The sequence below is a fragment of the Mchenga conophoros genome, linkage group LG8, assembly GCF_057382185.1.
Source record: "Mchenga conophoros isolate Kocher_MC1m ecotype Shallow Benthic linkage group LG8, M_conophoros_male_GT1.1, whole genome shotgun sequence".
In the NCBI taxonomy this organism is placed as follows: domain Eukaryota; kingdom Metazoa; phylum Chordata; class Actinopteri; order Cichliformes; family Cichlidae; genus Mchenga; species Mchenga conophoros.
Window position 1 is genome coordinate 10,240,596 of NC_140533.1, and position 20,870 is coordinate 10,261,465.

The window sequence follows — 20,870 nt, forward strand, 5'->3', positions numbered from 1 at the left end:
TAGGTTGACATACAATATTTATTTAGGTTCACAAAAATGATAAGTTAATTATCAGGTAGTCCACAAATATTGTGGGAATGGTCTCATACAGTCATACAAGGGGCAGGGGGGAACATACATGAGAAACCATTTAGGAACAGGCCCACCCAGAAACGCTCTGATATTACCAAATAAAGTATGAAGCATGGAGAAAGGATGAACTTAAAAATTGGTTTAGTCTACGAAAAAAAAATGGAAGTTGGTTACTTTTTTTCATTATTATAGCCATTATTTTCCAAATGAGTTTTTTTAAGCCTTTAAAAACACAAGTCCCTCAGCTATTCAAAATATTTCTTCTTACTTATCTTTAATGAATGTAAAAAATAATCCGAAAAAAAAAGAAAAAGGGGAAGACCCTGCATTTAAAATATTGCCGTATATCAGGGTCATCCCTGAAGTGTCCCCCTCAGCAGTATCAATGGACCGAAACTGGTCAAAACTAGAAACCTAAATATTGTAAAAACCCCTCCACAGTACAGTATCTGAGGGTATGTATATATATTTATATATACTGTATATCTCAAAGTAGTCTGTAGTGTCCCCATATTGCCCGTGGTGGGCTTCCTGACGCTGTCTCACACCCATTTCGTTTTCCTCCTCGCATCTAAGACCTTTGTCCAATTCTGCCTTTACAGCAAGACATCTATTGCATTTCAGTTACCTTTGGGAATCCCACCGTCACCTTTCCGTCCACCCCTCTCCCCGAAACATGTCTCGACCTCATGTATGTTTGCTACAAAAGATGTTACACATTATGAACACATCATGCAAAGTGGCAATTCGGTTTACAAAGATGGAGTAGTCATGTGTGTGTGTTTGTTTTAAATCTGTAGCCATTTTAGCTGCATTTGATTCAACCACCCTCCCCCAAAAAAGAAAAATCTACCTGAAATCCCACCCATTTCTGAAGCCACCTCTCCCTTTACCCATTAACAAAACATAACAATCAGCATTAGAAACGATATTAAACCATGATTTTTTTTTTCCTTTTGTACTAACCAGAATCTCCAGGAAAAAAAGGGAAAAACCCCAAAACAAAACAAATGTATACAGTGGACAGTTGGGCGTCTGAGTCCAGGTCTTAAATCTGTGTCTGGAAAAGCCATTGTAGCGAGGATCAGTGAGCATAAACCAGAGCGGCTGCTGCCTTTAAGAAGAAAACCTTTTAAAAACATGTCCTGCGGCAGCGGTGGCAACAGTTGGTTTAAGAAGAATCCCTGATTGGCTGAAAGAAGTCAGGTGACCACCAGGTGAGGTAAGAGAAGTCCCACCTTCACGATGGGGATGATAGTATGGAGGTGTTTCCTCTAAAAGCCTAAAGTGTGTGTGTGTGTACATTTCTGATTACAAACTGAACATCTGCTCACATGCGTCCACGCTCACACTCAAGTGCGTGATGGTTTCTGAGTCAATCTAAAAAAAACTAAAAAAAACAACTGCATCGCACGTCCCGTCTCCTCATGCAGCAAAGACTGTTGCGGAAACACAAACACCAGTGGCTGAAAAACACCGGCAGAAAAGATAAAAAAAAGAAGAAGAAACTAAATGAAAAACTGATGTTTGCTGCCTCGAATGTCCTTGAACTGCACATAGATTCCTTGGGCGTGACGATTTTTTTTTTTTTCCATTTCTCATTTTTTAGTTCAATAATATTTCTTTTATCTATGCATTTACTTAGGAAAAACTAACAAAGATCTCAGTTGCTCTCTTATTACTATGTGTGCGTATCTTTTTTTTATTCTTTTTTTCTGTATTGACGTTTGCATTGGTTTTCTCCTCTTCAAATTGTCCACGTTGAGTTTTTCTTGGTTTGCGTAGAATCTGTCTCTTTCAATATCATCAGTTTTTTTTGTTTTGTTTTGTTTTTTGGGAGGTGGGGGGAAATCCCAAACCCACTTCTAGCCATTTACCCCCCTCCCCCCCTTCCCACATTCATTTCCCGTTTCCCTCCCCTCTCCAACATGGGAGTGTGGGGGGGGGGCGGGCTCTTCAGTCCCATGCGGCCTTCATCTCTCTGCCTCCATTGCTACACTAGCCTTCTGCTCTGCGCCCGTATGCGGGTTCACTCCCGTCGGCCAGGCTGGGCAGGGCTGTGTGGGGGGCTGCCCCTGAGTCCAGAGTCCCTGTGGAGGCTGCGGCACATTAGGTACATTTGATGAGACCCCCCAGCCGCCAACCTGGTGGGGTGGAGGTGAGGTGGCCATGGCGGCGGCCATGGGGCTTCCGCCACTGCCGCTGTTGAAGCTCTCGGAGGCCTTCAGCCGGGAGAACATAGTCAACGCGTCAGGGAAGTTGGGGGGCGTCGCTGGTGTGTTGGCTGGGGTGCACATCTGAGGATGAAGAGGGAAAAAACACAACAACAATCAATGCAGGAGTCCAAAACAGGAGTACACACATCCTCACAGAGCTGTTGTGGTTTATTAATAAATGACATTTCAGGCAGAAACCAACTGGATGGGGGGTGGGGCAGCAAACGAATTTTATTTATAAGGGGTAACACGTCAGAAAAAAAAAAAAAATAACAATCACACTGCACTGCAATACAATAACCTGTGAGACATCATGTTATTTGTGGAACTGACATTATCACTAAAAGGCTAAAGCAGGAATGATATATGTAGTCTCTGCACTGTGGTGTCAGTTTATATGTGAATTTTCACTGTTACTGAACTTTAATATCTCCATTTATTTCTTGTGCAGTCACTTATTTCCCAGCTCTCAGTTCCTCTGTATTTACTGCAAATCAGTAAACGTGGCATTCATTTGATAGGTGTCACACACACAAAAAAACAAAAAACAGAAGTCATCAGTAAAGTCACATTGTGCCTTCAGGTTTTATGATTTTTCAAATTGGGTTCCAGTGCATCAGTAACTGAATTGCAGGAGAATTTCAACATTGCTTTATCACCCTGTCACACTGCAAAACTGTATAATAACTGTATAACGTATAACCAACTGCAAGCAAGGACAAACTGTCCTGGCATTAGTAGCAGACCTCAAAAGTTAATAAATCATTCAGTTAAACAGCAGATAATATATTATTGTAATACTGTTAGTTAACAGTTTTGATTATTTCAAGGCAACAGCCAGAGAAAGCACCACTCCAACCTCTCACGTGTAAATCTGTGCTTCTCTTCTTTGAAACACAACATCACTACTTTCTAATGTTCTACACTTAATGACTGAATATAGTAAAGAACAAAAACAACAAACAAACTGCAGTTTAGTCTGCTGAGAGAGTGACACAATTTGAGTTGTGACACTATAACTTGTGCTTTAGTATTAACACTACTTCCAGTGTTTCCACAAGTGTCTAATGATTTCTTCTACAAAACTCTGCCAAAGGAGGACCAGAGAGAGGCTTTCCCTTTCATATTATAACTGAACTCGTGTACCCAGTTCGCTGTACACCAGTGCAGCTGTGGTGCAGAAAAATGTAGCTGCACATGCCAGTTATAGTTTAAAAAAATAATAAAAATAAGCCCTATTCCATAAATGTACATAAGAAGTGGCCTTTAACAGCACTTAAAGGCAGTTATTCCTCCAAGAGAGGCAGACTGTTTTACATAACTGAAAGGGAATTTAGGGGGAATCCCAGCCACTCGCTGCTTCCTGCCGAGGGTCCTAATGATAACATAACGGCCTGCTGTTTAGGTCCACTTCCTGTTTCATCTCTAGAAGGGCCTCCAATTTGATTTAGCAGACCAAATAAACTTGGTTAGGTTGCTGATCTTGCTTTGTGGACGCATACAAAAAAAGCATACAAGTGCACATGATGTTCTCATTTTGAACTCTGTGTGTTTATTACTTCATGATTCACAGTTCAAAATTATCGTTATTCATCTTATACCAGGCCCCAGTGCAGGCCTTTCAGTTCTTCCGCTGTCTGAAAAGAACAATCTCCATTTCCCTTTATGGCAACTTGCTTCTGATAGGTTGCCCCTCACAAACTACAGGTTTAAACCAGGGGTCCCCGATCCCAGTCCACGAGGGCCGGTGTCCCTGCAGGTTTTAGATGTGTCCTTGAATGGATAAATTACCTTCTCAACATGTCTTGAAGTTCTCCAGAGGCCTGGTAATGAACTACTCATATGATTCAGGTGTGTTGACCCAGGTGAGATCTAAAACCAGCAGGGACACCGGCCCTCGTGGACTGGGATTGGGGACCCCTGGTTTAAACAGTAGATTAGAGGGGTTACTGTGATCAGACTGTGTGCCTGAGAAGACCATTTTAAGAATATCTTCTCTATCTGATGTCACACCGACTCAACAGGTGGGAAAAAAGTCAGAGCTTAGAGCAGACCTGAGCTTTTGGCTCACAGTAATCAGCATGCATATAACTAGGAGATGGGGTCTTTTTTTAGTTATTGTTAATGTCTTAAAAGCTTTACTTAAATACCCCACTTGAACCTGTAAAAGCATTTACAGGTGCTAATAAAAACTACAATATACCTTTATATAAACCTTTATATAAAAGACACACACAGTCTACCTGACTTTATTATACTCCTGAGCTCTGACCCTCCTCTGTGTCAGCACTGTTATTGTTTTAGTGACACAAGAGCTGTTTCAGTGGCCACCCAGAGTGTGCGCACACTCACACACACTACACCCATGTGCCAACCAGCTTGCAGTTACCAGGCCATGTAAACAACATGTTTGGCAGATCAAAAATAGAAAGCCTTTATCATCCTCGCTAACGCAGCTTCTCGCGTACTGCTTCATGACCTGCTTCCTACTCACTGTCCCAGCCTCAGTTTATGACCGGAAAAACAACAACCTACTGTTCCTCGGGAGAAGCAGAGGTGGAGCCCTGTTTAGGCAGGAGCGTCGCCACCTAAAAATAAGAGCCAGGGCTGGGAGGGCAGGGCGAGCATCTGCTTGACTAAATAACCCTAAATCATCGTGCCTGAACAATGGAAGAAAACAGCTTGGCAACACAGAGGAGCGGCGTTATATAACACCGGATTTATTTAAGTATGACTGAGCTGGGATGGGCATCTCGAGGAAAATTACTGTTTGATATATGCTAGGAACTGACCACTCTTCAAATTAACCAGCTTTATAAAAACATCTTTCGTTCCCTTTTTCATTCTTCATGGTGTTACTGGAACTTTGAATACAAACTTCCAGTTTTCCCATAATCATCCTCCAAGCCTTTTTCCCCCCTTAACACTTACAAACAAAATATCCAACATTTTTGGCTCTTTCATATTTAACTGGAAGTTGTTTTAGAAGTTTCCCAGAATGTAGAGTCACAGGCTCCATGAATCAGCTATGAGGAATAACAGCTGCAGTGACACATGGATATCAGACAAAACAAAAATGCTAACAAGACAAAGGTGGGAAAAAAATGTTTTCCTTGCTGATGACCAGAACTCAGGGCAGCTTGTGGTATCTAATCAGCCCTGAGCTCCACCACCCAGGATGTGCAGACTGTGACACATAGTCTTGGCACACAAACAGCCATCATAGGGAAAAGTAAAAGAAAACAGTGACAGGAACACCATTATTCCCCTTGGGACTGTAATCAAACCACCTTGCCCCCTAAAAGTGCTGTAGCTTGCAGGTTAGTCCTGTGAATGTGCAGGTTCCAGGCCGGGACGGGCCAACCTGAGCATGAGGTTCTCTGAGAGGCAAACCGCTATGAAAGGTGAGTGCGTCCACTGTGCCGACAGGAAACGCTGGCTCATGTCTCCGAGGCCGCTTCCTGCAGTAAAAAGACACCCTGGAATGCTGAAGTGACCTCTGTGATCCTTCCTGTGCTACCGGGATTTCTTAAGCCTCACGGTGAGCGTGTGAACTCAGGTAAAAAACAATGCCTCCTTTTCCTTCTTCTCAGGAATGAAAAATGAGGATTAAAATGCTGACACGTGACCTTTGCGCTTGTCTGCTGAGACCATTGCAACTGACTCACTCATCCATAAACACACACATAAGCAGGTACAAATATACACCTGCAGTTAGCAATGCGACAATACATTTCACCAGCTATAAACAGAAAGCCTCAAACATCGCGCGTCGTCCTTGCAGGAGACCTTGGACATAGACGATATCGACCCACAGGCATGGGGATCTGCTTCAAAATCACAGCAGCTGTCTTCTCTGCCAGGATGTCTCAGTTTGGATCTGATGGATTATTAAACACCTTCACACTTACAAAAGCTTCAGCAGCGCCCAGACCTGTCAGTGTCACTACTGCTACAGTGGAACACACAATCACCCATCTATATACACACACAGAAGTCTTCCATACCAAATTTGGGATATACCATATGATATTAGCACAGCTAGGCTTTGTTTTGTCTCCAGACAACAAGTGGTATGCTTTATGTGTAGAGCATTAGAGTGGGGAGAAAAAAGAAAACATCAGACCTGCCACCTGCAGAGGTAAACTCTCACACATCCTACAGAGATTAAAGGCATGGCTCGGGTGAAGCGTACTGAGGCAACAGATTAATGTGTGTTTTCTCTTCATGTGTATTAAGTAGCAGATTAACTCAAGGACAGACTAACACTGCAAGACCTGCTGAGACCGGAGTCTTTAGGCCAGGGTTCAAATCCAGCTGGTCCTTGAACAAGCAACGGGCGCACACAGTAAGCATATGCTAAGTTAAAAATGCAACAAAAGGTGAATAAATGTAACTAAAAAAATCCATACACCTCTGATTTCCATGAATATGGTTATAAACTAATCTATACAACCTTTTAGGCCTTTTGACCTGTGGCTCATATGACATACATCTGCAGAGATCCCATTAAATGCAATTTTTTCCTTCTCACTGTTGCCAAATGCAATGGAGTCATCTGATTGTTGGATTTTCTCTGTGTTATTGTAGTGTCTTAACTTACAAACTTAAATACCTTGTGATAGGTGATTGTTGTTGCGGTTTGGCAGTATATAAACAAAACTAAACTGAATCAAATAACTGTTTTTCTCTTGTTAGAGAGACAAAAAAACTAAACTAAAAAACAACCCCTATCTATGGATGAATGAAATCTCTTGGTAAGTTCCACAACAGCAAAGGTGGCAGATAATAAGGTAATGGTAAATAAAATATTATAATTTTATAATTATAATTTTATGCATTTCTTTGCATTTCTTGGTGATTATTAAAATGAAAATTAATTAAGATGAGATGCAAGTATAACTGCACAGGTTAACACAGTCACCTGATATTAAAAAGGAAAAAAAAATCCCTGGTTTGAAACTGTGACGAAACACAACCCAGCGTAATCCCAATGCTGGTTCCAAGCCCGGATAAACAGGAGCGTTCCATCATAAAGGGCATCCAGTGCCAAATCAAATGTGTGGATCATTTCTTGCGCTAACCCCTTGGAAAATAAGGGAGCGGCCGAAAGTGTCTTTTCTTTGTGAAGGAGCTGCTTGCACATGTGCAAACAGCTTGCACAGTTGCTCTTGTGCTTTTCAGGCAACAGTCATTGTACAACAATTTAACATTTAAGTGAGACCGCACAGGGGGTGCGTGTTGTCACACACATGTTGACATAAAATGTGTCTGCATGGGAGGTTTGCAGTTGTGTCATGCGCATTTAAGTAAAGTAGGATGGGAATCATTCGAGTATTCGAATGGCTCAGTTAGGGATAGTAATACTTGTTAGATATCTAAGAATATGAGATACTTAACTTAGTTCTATGAGGTAAACTTGCTAAGATAAGTGAAACTACTTGAATGGGTTAAGAAGCTAGGGGGGAAAAAAATCAGTAACCCAAAATAAAAAGAGTAAAATACTAGCTTATATTCCTGCAAGTCGAATCTGTTCAGACAGCCAATGTTTCGAAACAGAAGCACATGTTACTGCTGCATTAAAGCGACAACCTTCAAGACAGCAGACTGTGTGTTTAAGTGAAAGTAGCAGCATAAGAAGTGCTACAGCACAGAGGTCTGGCTATTGGTAGCAGATATACAGATGGAGAGACGGGGAGGAATAACAGACAGCGAGAAGCAGTTTGTGTTCAAAACAGAGCCAACAGAAAGAGGTTGCCATGGGGACGGTTGTTATGAGGAAGCAGTACAGATCTCCCGTTGATGGGACGGGACTGAGGCAGACTCTGTGGTCACAGCAGCCCGGCCTCGTCCACTCTCGCTCTCTTCAAGACCGTTTGAGGAGAAACGTATGGCTTACTGGCAGCGACCGCTCGAAAGACGCCTGGGCTGAGCCTGCGCTGGAGCTACGTAAACCTCCTCATTTTGTGCATGTGTGTGTCCACAAACACAGATGAGCTGAAGTTATTTCCAGTCTAACCAAAGACATTCCTCAGAAATATCAAGTGTGTGCGTGTGTCTGAGTGCCATGCAGGCAGGCTGAAAGCTAGGACATGCTTATCCTCTTTCAAAGCTGTGCTCAAGGTCTGGTTACATTTTGCAAGTGGCGACCCTAACCGACCACCTCCATGTAACATTAACCTTTTACACTTACACACATACACACACGCACAGCCCCTTTTCAGCCTCTCTGGATTTTTCCGCCCAGCCGACTGATTTTAAGCCAAATTCTGCAACGGATGAAACGTCATCCGTTTGTTTCCATTAATCTAACCGAGGCAAACAAACACTCCTTTGATGAGACAATGTCTCATATTCATGTACAGCAAATAATACTCGTCTATTTCCTTCAAACATGAACATACACGTACAGAGTAGAGCTGGGCGATATGAGATTTTTTCATATCACGATATGTTTTTTTCATTTCAGGCGATAACGATATCTATCACGATATAAGCCAAATAACTATATTTGTAAGATTTAAATGTGCCGTTGCTCACAAGTAAAATGTGAAATAATCAGCAGCTTGTTTTTATTTAAATATTTATTTCCCATAATAAGTTCAACAGGGTAGATGTACTTAAGGAACATGAGACTTTTTCAGATAAATAAAGGCAAATATTGCAAACTACACAAAAGGCAGCCGCTAAAGCGTTTAAGTTTCAAAATAGAACAAACGAAACAGACTAAATTGTCAATTCCACTTAGAAACAAAATATTAATTCTAAAAATAAATCTTAGTTTGTTTTACAGAAGAACAGACAAAACTGACTAACTTTTGTCAATATCAAATAAACTGAGAACTAAAAGGAAATTCTCAATCTCTCCTTGTTGTATAGCTTAGCTTTTCAAACAGTTGTAACAGTTACTTTAGTCTGACAAAAGCCGAATGACGAATTAGCGCTTCCAGTCAGAGACTGAGGCTACGTCCACACGTACACGGGTGTTTTTGAAAACGGAGATTTTCCGTTTTCGTTTTAAAAAAATAATCCCGTCCACACATAAAGGGAGAAATGAAGGAAAACGCTGCTATGAACATGCCAAAGCAGCAGGTGGCGCTAGATTCCTAACCGTGCAGAAATGTTGGCCAATCAGAAGTCTAGAAGCCTCGGTGGGAAAAAGTAAACAAAGCTGGGGCATAGAAGCAGAACCCAGTCGTATGTGTGGACGGACAGTAACTGTGTGTATATGTAAGCATTTAAACACTGCAGAGAGTAGAATTAACAGTAACAGTATTGTAGAAATTCATTTCACCGAAACAATAACGTGGTGCACAGTGTGACGCATGCACCAGTTTATTGTATTTCCAGACTTGCTTTCGGCACAATTTACAGTGCACGCTACTCTGTTTTTTGTCAGACTTGAAATAGCCGAAATACCTTCACACTACGGAACTTCTATGGCTCTTCCGTTCGACAATCTCTCCGGCGTTGGAACCATCATCTGTTTTCTCTTCGGTAACCTTCGGTTGATTTTTCTAGTCGGCACACTCATTTCCTCCATTACGTGCTGGCTCCATTACCCGCTGGCTGCTTCCCAAACAAACACACGTGCGGCTTGGCACTTGTGCTGTAGGTAACAAGTCACGCGACGTGACGCTGCGGCTGTGATTGGTTCGGCTCTGCGCTACTTAGTTTGGATTGGCTGTTCTTTTTTTTAATTTTTATTTTTTTATTTTAAGAGGACAAGAGCGGCGAGGTCTATCGCGATAGCTTAATTTCTCTATCGAGTAAAAGTTATATCGCGATACATATCGTTATCGTTCTATCGCCCAGCTCTAGTACAGAGACATCTAAACATGGAAGAAACCAAATTAAAGCCTGCGCAAACACACCGCCCGACAGCAACACATGACATGTAATCCTAGTTTCTTTTTCTCCATGGTTTTCCACTGAAGTGAATATTAGTGCAAGTCTATGACATATCCGTTTTCTCTCACCTCTTTTTCTCTCACTTCCTTCTTCCCGTCTCCCTTCTGTCTACGACCTGTTGGATACACTTCACGCATTCTATGTCAGCCCTCGCATCAAACTCAGCTGTGAGATCTGAGAGACACACGAATAGTGAGAGCTGACGTGCAAATCCTCTCTGCTCAAATCCTCTTTGCCATATATATGTGAACGCACAGTTCTAACCTAAAAACAAATTACTTCTGAGTGCATCACGTCCAAAAATGAATTTTTAAAATCAGCTTTTTGTTTCAGATAACTTCTTACATTTTTAGATAATTAGGATTTATGAATGTATCTGTTGCACATTAATATTTACAGCAAGTGTTCAGTTTCATAGTCAAAAAATGTTATATCACGTCAAGTCTGAGGGCTATTTTGAAAGCTGACAACAGTATCTTAATGAGGGCAGTGAAGTGGATTGATTCCTATGGCACAGCCTAAACTGTACCCTCTGAAAGGGTGAGAAGCTCAGACAGTTGGAGTTAGCTTGAAGTGGAGTCACTGCTCCTTTGTAGCATGAAAAGAAGTCAAATTAAGTGATTCAGACATCTACTTGTAATGGCTCCTGGGAGTGGGAGGGGGCACTAGGGTAGACTGGAGACTCGATCTCCAGCGAGTCTCTTTTTGCAAGCCACACTGAGCTGAAAGGCGGTGTAGCGCTGGTTCACGTGTGGCTGCACCAAGGAAAACAGCACAAGGACTTCCATCTCCAGCTACAGTCTAAGATGGTGGAGTTCATCTGCATGCTGAGAAACTCAATGGAGAGACAGCTGACTCCACTAAAGTGTAATTTAGCTGTCACCAAGTTTTTTGGCTTAAACTTGCAGAGGAGCACCTTAAACTGTATTGCTTGTCAATTCATTTAATAATGCACACATGCATGTCTGCATACTGTACTGTAATAGCAGCTAATCCTTAGGAAACACCGAGTCAAAATATATCTACAAACATTGAGACAAAGGTACGCTAAATTTAACTTCCTTTACAAATGATCCCAAACACTTGTGTAGGATTCCTTGGATCATTTTGGCATTCCTTTCCTTACGACAGGCTATTCCTGCATGCTCCTATCAGACTCATGTTTAGGAGCATCTTATTCAGGGTCCATGGGTTTGGCTGTTTGTCTTCAAACAATGCCATTATAAAAAAGGTGCTTAGCCTTAATTCAACTGTTTCACAGCTTCCAGTTACAGATCTTAAATGTGCTCTTCTGGATCTGCAGAAAAGAAAACAGCAGGATGTGCATGAGTGCTCTAAGGCGCTGGATGTGTGGGAAGATGTGCGATTCCCAGCAACACCAGGTCAGGACTAGTCTTAGGTTTATTTACATTACACAAGTTTGGAGAAGTGTGTATGCTTTGTGAAACATTCGCTTTAATTGTATTGTGTTTGTTTGGACTTGTAAGGGAAAAAATGCCGCTTTAAACTACACAGATCTGTGTCCGTTCGTGAGGAACACTGCAGCACTGTGAGAGACCGCGCACACTACTGCAAAAGAGGATGGATATTAATCTCTGACATGAAGTATTTATAACTTGAAAGCCAAGAACAACAACATGACATGAAATGCCTCCTTAATTTATTAAACTGCTGGCAGAGTGTGGAGACTGGGAGCTGGAATTAGTGTTGACTATAGCATGCTTTTAAAACACGGGGTAACCTCAACATGACGACAGTTTAACAAAAGTATGCCCAATTTAAAACAAAAAACAACAACAGCAAAAATTAAAAAAATAAAATAAAATCACTGTTTTTAAGTTCATTTAATTACTGATGTTCGACACCAGATTTACTTGTAATTTGACATTGCAAACCATAAACACAAACAGATGGATCAACATAAATCTTGAAGAGAAATTATAGAGAGGAAGAAATGGCTAAAAGGCTAATGGCAGCAGGAGGAGCTCTGGCAAGACAAAGCTGAAACAAAATGGAAAGGAGGGCAGACAGAAAAAAGCAGAAAACGCTGAATAGCCCATTGCTGCATTAAGAGTACATGATTCTGCCTGCCTGCCTTTTAAATGTTTAAATAGGGAGTGTTCTTATGTGTGAGCCATTACTGTTTTTTGTTTTGAAGCTGCAGCTCAGTAGTTAGGTCCCAGTGCCGTTATTATGAAGAAGAAAAATGAATAAACGGGCATTTCATTTTAAAATCAGCTTCTTCTGGTTCTGATGCTAAATCAGTAAATATAAAATAGCTGCTTTGTTCATGTTTGTAGAAATGCTAATGAGGATTTTATGTTAATTGAAAAGCCGTGTGATTAAAACTGCTATTTAACAAACATGCAGGCTGCCTGTTTAAACAGAGGATGTGACCATTTAGACACAATAGTCTTTATGAAACCAAGGATAGCACAAAAACTGTTTGCTTGTCACACCTGACACATTTATAATACTCCTACAAATGCTTCTCAAAGTTCAGGTATCGCTTGCACCTAGTGGAGAAACTCCAAACAACTGGATTTCCATTCATCCATTTGCTAACTCAAAGAAACTGTAGATTCTTTTAGTATTCGAGGTCTGACATCCTATCGACACTATCGCAGTAAACTAAACCAGGCGAGGCAGCTTCTCTCTGTTTTTATCATCCCAGCGCACAGCTTACCAACAATGAGGTGACAGTTGGGGTTTCTGGGAGTGGCTGGACGTCAGATCTGGCCGTTTTTTTTGCTGAACTAAATAAAGGAAGCAAAACAGGTGCCGCTGAACGTTTCAAGTGACCATCGCCTCCCCTCAGTTTCTAGCAGCTGAGTCCCGCTGACTCTTTGAACATATGCATGTGAGCTAATACTGTACACACACTCGCACAGAGCTCTGTCTGGAATGTGCTCCAGAGAAATTCCGTTGATCATTAGCTCGGATGTTCTGTTTTGGTGTGCATGTGTTATGACGCTGTTAAATAAGGAAGGAGAATGAGAAAGAGAAACAAAGAAGTGAGAAGCAATGAAAGTCAGATAACAGCAACAGAAATACAAATACGGGAGAACTGGGAGTGTGACCAGCTGCACACACTGTGCCCCTTACAACAGGCTAACAATAGGTGTTCAGTGGAACTCATATCTAGAAAAAGGAGTTTGGCAAGGAAACAATTAGGCCAAAGGTCATCGTGACAGAGAACCAATCACAGGTGCACTCGGATTCAGCCTGCCTAAAAGACACCCTTCTTAAAGCTGTGCATACTCAGATACATCACAATTAGCTTTTGTTTTACCTCAAAAACACACATGTCAGATCTTTGTTATCAGTATTGATGCAAACCAATAACGCCAACTACAAGTGTAAAAAAGACATTATCAGTATGCTGAAGTTAAAAGCCTTTGTACATATTAAGACACAAAAAAAATGCTCAATGTTCAAATGTTCAAAGTGTTGGCTCCATACAAAACACAAAGTGTATCTTCCATCCAAAATTCCTGTTCACAATACTACCAAAAAAATAATGCATTAAATTATTGCAAATCAAGTATCATCAAAATTTGTTAACTTTTCAATTAAATCCAAGACTGCTAGCTAGCAAAAGAGATCAGAGACTGGTGATGAGTTCAAGGTCAGGAATGCGAGTCGGGAAAGCAGGAAAGGGATGGATATGGCCCGGAAAGAACCCCGCTGGAATAGCAGGACTAAGTACCAGCGATACATGGCTGAGAATCAGCTGACCGCAGCCTGATTGCAGTGCTGCAGCCACCTGAGCAAAACAGGGCAGACACAATGTGGCAACACTGCCTTCATTCAACACACAAGGGTGCTATGTGCTGCTTGTGTTTTCTGAGCCATATGCCTAACTTGTGTGTGTGTGTGTGTGTGTGTGTACCCTGTGACTCTTAGAAACAGTGAAACCCAATCTAACTCGACCGCTCATAAACACATCTGGTCCTCACAACCATCCCACATGGATTCCCATTCCCTGAGTCCCTTGAGCCAAAGTTCCTGTGTCTTTGGGTGTGTGTAGCTGCATGCATGTCTTTCTGTGTGTGTTTGTGGGTCTGTGTGTGTGGTAAGGGTTCTGGGAAGTTGTTCTCCTGGAAACATGCAGGGCAACATGCTGGAGCATGCAGAGCACAGGCCAAGCCTCTTCTGATGTGGTTAGGTGCTTGGCATGGCTATGTGAGAGACACACACACACACACACACACACACACACACACGTTAACAACATTAGCAGATCTAGACACGATTAACTCTGCAATCTGAGACACTGATGCATGCACACCCATGGGATTACATAGCATGAACACATGACATCACAAAACGCTGTGAGAAAACAAACTGGATTTAAAATTAATGCACTTCTGTAAGTAATGTCTGTAACAGGACAGAGGACACTCTGTTTTGATTGTGACGGAGACACAAAGCAGCTTTGTGTTAACTCTGTTATTGTATCTTCCACCCAAATACCTGGCATTGCCATGCCATTTCCTCATTTCAGCCCAAAGCTAAACACCCAGCGTTGCTCGTTTTCATTCATTCCTCACTGGCATTAAAGAGACAGTCCAAGCATCCTTGATTAACTTTGGTTAGCCTTTCCTGATGAGCGGATACAGGTTGAGATACTGAGAGGGAGAGAAATGGGAGCAGACAGTCGTCCATGTTGTCACACAGTGATTTATGGAGGTAATTATACCTCTGCTCTTCTGCATGAGCACACCGCACACTTCTCAGGAATTAGATCTTACATGGATGAGGAAAAGTTGGGATTTCGAAAAAAATCTTGTTTTTAAAGCCACACCCAGACACCGAAAACCCACTGTTTGTAGTTACAAAAAAAAAAAAACCCACCTCAAACACACAATCACACACAGAACCTTCCTCTTTTCTCCTGCTGAGTGTTCATATTGCTGGGAAACAGCCTTTAAACAACCTCACACCTACTTTTATCACTGCCCAGCAGTGCTCTAGACTGTTTTTCTACATCACTGCACGCAGCCAGTCTGCGCTGAACGTTGCCCTTCATAAAATCGGTTCCATCCACCTCACGCGTGATGCTTGCAACAAAAGGCAACAATAAAAATGTGATCATTCAAACTATATAGCACATTGTTTTGGACTGCATCGTGTTGCCAGTATGTAAGCCAGGATGAGTTGGTCTTAGGAGCAGAATTATTCAAAGGCCTTTAAAATCATGTTTTGAAGGTTACTTTGTTTGTATTTAACCATTACACTCAGAAACAATCGGAAAGAGACAAGGCCCGATCCACAGGACATGAACAGGGGACAGTCACAAAGGACGTGACTTTAGATGTGTTCAAAGGGGAAAAGGGAGGGTGAAATATTTCCTGAGGACCTTTTTTTTTTTTTTTTTTTAATCCTGACCTACTAAGGCAACATGGTTTTTAACACCACAGCCCTGACTTCATTCAATAGGACCTCAGTAGACTTCCTTTAACAGCAGTGAGTGACAAAAAACATACTCATATAAACCAGGCTCTGTGGCTTAGTTAGTTTGCGCTGGGCTTAGTCACATGATGGGGGTCACATGTGGAAGTCATCCTGTTGGGCTACTTCCTCATCTGTGGTCACATGAGTATTCATTCACTTTATTGTGGCTGTATGTGTGTTTGTGCATGCCCTACATTGAGAAATATTAATCATGGAAAACAGTGATACTAGTGTGAACACACAGCATCAGTGTTTGCCCTACAAAGACACACAAAGAACCACACCGTCTAGACAACATTAATCAGAAAACATGATGACTGAATTGATGATGAGGTTTTCGCAGACTTGCTCGTGTACATTTTTCCCATGAAATCATTTGTTTTGTTTTTTTCAAACAAATGACTAATCATTTTCTGTTAATTACAGTCATGAGACAAGACAATGAAAAGGGTGAGGATTTACTGACCGCTGATGTGGCAGATTTTTAACAGGACAAACGATACAGTAAATGAGAAATAGCTCAAAATTTTAAACCTTCAATTAATTTTTATAAAATCCCTGGAAAAATAAGCTCAGAACGGCTCTTAAATACATATGAAACGGGCAGAGGTGCTACAGAATTTGCATAATATTTGATATGAGGAATTAGCATCAAAACAGCCTGCAGCAACAGACGTACAACCCAGAAAACACACGTTCCAAGTGTGAATGAAACGAAACGATATGTTGTTGTAGGGCTGCTGAAAAGAGGATGGTTATAAAACAGGAAATACAGAATCATTTCTAGAACTGTTGTGTGTTGGATCTGTAAAAAAGCCAACATAGTGAGCCGTGCACACTGAGCACCAGGAGCAGTTGCTACGGTCAATGTGAAAGGGTCCATTTTGGGTTAGTGCAAGCATTGCATCCTGCAGGAATGTAATGTGGTTGCAGTGTTTGTATGTACAGTGTGTGTGCGCTTGGAGGAGAAATCTGGGAGTAGACTGGGAGGAGGTTACACAAAACAGAGCAGATTAGGCTGTGATTAGGCCATGTGAAGTAGGTGCAAGCTTTGATGACTTCATTCAAAAACACAAAAATGAATGGACAATCTGGTGCAGATAGCATCCACATGTGGTTGTGTACTCTGTGAGTCATGCAGCAACGTATGTAGAAACAAACAGGAGGTAAATGCATGTCTGTGCAGAAATTGCAGCTCTTTAACATGATACACCAACACCCAGGCCCTCCTGTGAGTCAGTAAAAGAAAATTATAATGACAAGAGCTTTAGCCAACTCCTCCAGCATTCACAGCATTACATAAGATTGTACTGGTGAGTGGACCCAGTAACCCCACTATTTGATATGGGCTATAACCCTCTGACAGAAGGCACAAATGATTCATTACCAAAGCGCAGATAAACAAAAATCAGGCTCAAGCTAGCTTATAAATCCTTATCGGCCAGCACTTTGTTTAGAGATAATACACATGTTCTTAAACAACAGCACTTTTGAACTTGAGGTGATTTCAATTTCAGGACGCCAAATTTAGATAGGAACATGATTCGCCAAACCTTACTCTGGCTCACACATTGTCTTTGGGACTTTAACCCCCCTCAAAAAACAAACAAACAACCCCCAAACAAAAACCCACAAAGGCACAAATCAGTTCACCGAATGGCATCTGTAAACCAACTGATCTATGTGGCGTCCTAGTGTTGCTCCGCTGCCAACAAACCCATGCCTGTGCGTGGGTTAAAGGCTTCAGTTTGTATTGCGACACAAAAAAAACGACCGTATTTAAAACACAAATCTGGCTGAAGAGAGACAGCATGGCAGAGAGAGTGTGTGCTGGAGTTAGGAGTGAGAGCAAAGTGGATTAGGTGTGTATACCAACGAACGCTGTGGCACGATAAGCTGCAGCAAGGTTGGACACGCTGCCCTGCTGTAGTACTGTTGTGACTCACACAAAAACACCCACACTTGTGCATGCACAAAATACAAATCTGTGTATGAAAAAAGTGTGCGAGCGCAAATAGATATGCAAAAGGAAAAAAAGAGGAACGTGAACCTGTGATTATGCAAGATCACATCCATAACAACAACACAATAGACACACAGGTGAGCCGCATTCTGACTTTCCTCATCCGCAGCATGCTCAGCTCCCGTTTGGCACACAGCACAGGGCAGCTCTTGGCAAAGTGTTTACTCGCAAATTAAAGTGAGACATTTCATGAGCTAAATGGAAGCCTGAGATGCTCTTATTGAGTGATCAGATGATAAAGGAGGCCTGTCGTGCTCTCTTACGAAAATGCTGATTTACTTAAAAACAAAAAGAAGAAAAAAGACTGCGATCAACGTGAACACGTACCACCCAAAAGCACAGAAATGCACACGAGCGCACACTAAAACACAATGCAATAAAAAAAATATCAAATCCTCTTTTTTTCTTTTATCCCTCCTCCATATACTTGAGGCTAAAACGATCAGCAGTTTAATGACTTTGAGAGAATGCGAAAACATAATGGCGGACAATTTTGTCCAAAATAAATAACATAAAAACAATACTCTCACGTTTACGTCAGGCTCTTCCAGCTGCCATGCACTGCAGCTGAAAACAAAGGCATGTGTGCTGCCAAAGTGCACTGCTGCAAAGAGCCCAAATACTGCTCATGTTTCATAATATTCAACCCCTGTGTGTGTGTGTGTGTGTGTGCGCGTGCGTCTGTGTATACAGAGTCTCCTACAGCACAAACGCCTTCCTGTTAACTGTGCTCTGATTCGTCTCCCCCGTAACGTGCACTGTGTTGGAGGGGGGAGCAGCTACAACGCAATGAGACAAAAACGGGTGAATTACTGACGGCAAATGCAGCAGCAGCACGAGGGTCTATTTGAGAGAGGCAGCTGTCTTCCTGGAAAGAGGTTTTTTTTTTCCTCTTCTCGCTTACTCAGAAACAGAGGCCCTTCCTTCCGTTATGCAGTCCAGCTAATACAATGAAAAATGAGGTGTTTTTTTAATCCAACATTCAACATTCTTCCTCCTTTGTGTACACACACAATCTCTCTTCCTCTCTCTCTTCTGCTTTGTGTGTGTAGCTGCTGCATGCCTGCTAGTGTGTTTATTTCTGGAAGCTCACAACATGGCCGACATGTGCTTTGTTATTGTTAGTACAACATCATATCTCTAGGCCTATAAGGGCTGTTCCCCTGCCCCCATCCCACCCAAAACAAGCAGAGCAGGTAGCCTTAAAGAGACACCAGCCTAAACAACATTCTGTGTCTAAAGAGAAGAAGGAAGGGTATGTATTTAGAAGAACTAGATTGTCATCAACCCCCTCCTCCTCTTCATCCTCCTCACACTCACCATTTGATGATGATGGCCATATGGAATATTTGTTTCTTGAAAAAAGGCACTGAGGGCAGTCTAAAACGAAACACAGAAAACAAATGACATTTTTTAACTGGCAGCCAGAAGCAAGAAACACAGCTACCGGGCAATTTCTGCTGTAATGCGCGTTTTTATGACACAATACAACGAGCGTGTTGTGAAGAGAAAAAAGAAAAGTACAGCTTGATCTATGGCCGACTGAGCGCAGACTATAATGTACCAAAGTAGTCCTTTGTAGGCTAGTCGATACAACACGGCGGTCATCTTTATTGCGTAATAGTACTCTAGCCTCGCCTGTTCACTGCTGTCATGTATCGGATTATAGTATTTAATCTAGAGTGAGGTCTAATTGGATAGCTGTACTGCGTTACTGTGTACTCTCAACGGATTTACTTCAGCTAAAGCACAGATAGCTCTACTTTAAATACAGCCAAAGTTATAGCATGAAAGTAGCCACATTAAAAAAGAGGGAGGGGGTAACACTAGCGCTTTGTTTAGTTTTAAAAAGCTTAAAAGACATAAAAAATTAAAAAATAAATATGGGTAAGGGTATGCAGACACGCTTAAATGAAAGCTAGCAGTGGGTGAGACGTAAACATTAGCCGTGTGGCTGCTAACGTTAAGCCGCTCGAGCTTTATTTTCTTTTCTGGCTCCCCCCCACACTCCTTTACCTCGAACTGCCAATGTGCCGCTTGCAAAAGCTGCTTCGCTTGGTCTGCCGCACAACCCGCCGTCAGGACGAACTGGTTAATCATGACTTGATGTTTGAGTTCATCCATTTTCGACGAAGCCCGTGTCCTACTCGCGGCGGCTGGCTCTGAAGCAGACTTTCGACCGTTTTTTCCTCTTTCTTCACTCGAGTTGTATTCCGTTCCCTCTGCCTCAGTCGTCCACCATTACAGCCGGTTGAGCAAACACAAATATTTACTGTAGGAGCGGTAGTGGAAGGAACCAGACTTGATTGACAAAAGCACGCAGCCAATCACGTGAGAGCACCGCCGGTGGGACTTGTATGCCGCAAGGGAAGGGTCTCGTTTCGGCGTGTGTTTATCCGGCTGCTTCCGGTTAATTTTGACACCTACGCGCACATTAAACGAAAACAGTTCACATTTGTAAAAAGGTTTGAAAACACGGCACACCCACAGTGCGAAATTCGTCGCGAACGGGGGTTAACCTCACACCGCAGGAATCTCAGAAAGGGTTTGTTTTGGACTACAAATCCCGTGAGCACGCGCTTTGTTTGTAAAGTTCCAGAAGGCGAGGCTTTTTGTGAATGACGGCCGCTCTCGTCCAATTCCCAGGCTCGCTGTGTCGCTACCTCGCCAAATATGGTAAACAAATCCACCATCGCCAATTACATCGCTCCGAGTTAAATTCGGGACAGTCGACAGCCGTGGGTGAATAGCGTCGTGTCTGCTCTGGGCAGTTTCTCACAAAACTACCTCTCACTTTTGTGTGTGTGTGTCATATCAGTGCCGCAGCGTATCAGTGCGGACTGCGGCGGTACTACAGCCTTTCGCATCCTCATTTCTCCTTTGTTGAAAAAACAGTCTCTGTTTACATTGATGGGTTGCAGGGCAAATTCCCCTTTTTTCCCTTTCACTTGCCCAAGGACTTGCCAACAGGTTAGTTAATCGGTAGCATTTCATTATTTTTAGTAAACAGGACACTGTGTTTTGTTTTGTTTTTTAAATCCACATGTAGTTATTCAGTAGATATCCGTTACCACAATAATGAGGGTATAATTTCAAATCTCTAAACAAATGAAATTAATATGAAATAATGTGAGAACGCAGTCGAGTCCTGGTTTCTGTGACAATGAATAAACAATAGATTATTAGGGTAG

At 42.1% G+C, this 20,870-nt stretch overlaps 1 protein-coding gene and 1 long non-coding RNA gene across 2 annotated transcripts; one reads left to right on the plus strand and one right to left on the minus strand.

The window, feature by feature from the left end:
• Nucleotides 1-20,013, minus strand: ubald1a (UBA-like domain containing 1a). Its single transcript, XM_085283950.1, has 3 exons — nucleotides 19,696-20,013; nucleotides 19,000-19,059; nucleotides 1-2,369 (listed from the first exon to the last, which is right to left on the minus strand). Exons 1-3 carry the CDS (start codon nucleotides 19,801-19,803, stop codon nucleotides 2,046-2,048), a joined length of 492 nt encoding a protein of 163 aa, XP_085140076.1. The 5' UTR covers nucleotides 19,804-20,013; the 3' UTR covers nucleotides 1-2,045.
• LOC146568129 (uncharacterized) lies at nucleotides 8,098-11,967 on the plus strand. The gene is made up of 3 exons (XR_014893577.1): nucleotides 8,098-8,260; nucleotides 11,503-11,581; nucleotides 11,687-11,967. It is a non-coding gene; the product is annotated as an uncharacterized LOC146568129 (long non-coding RNA).
• Nucleotides 20,014-20,870: the final 857 nt, after the last annotated feature.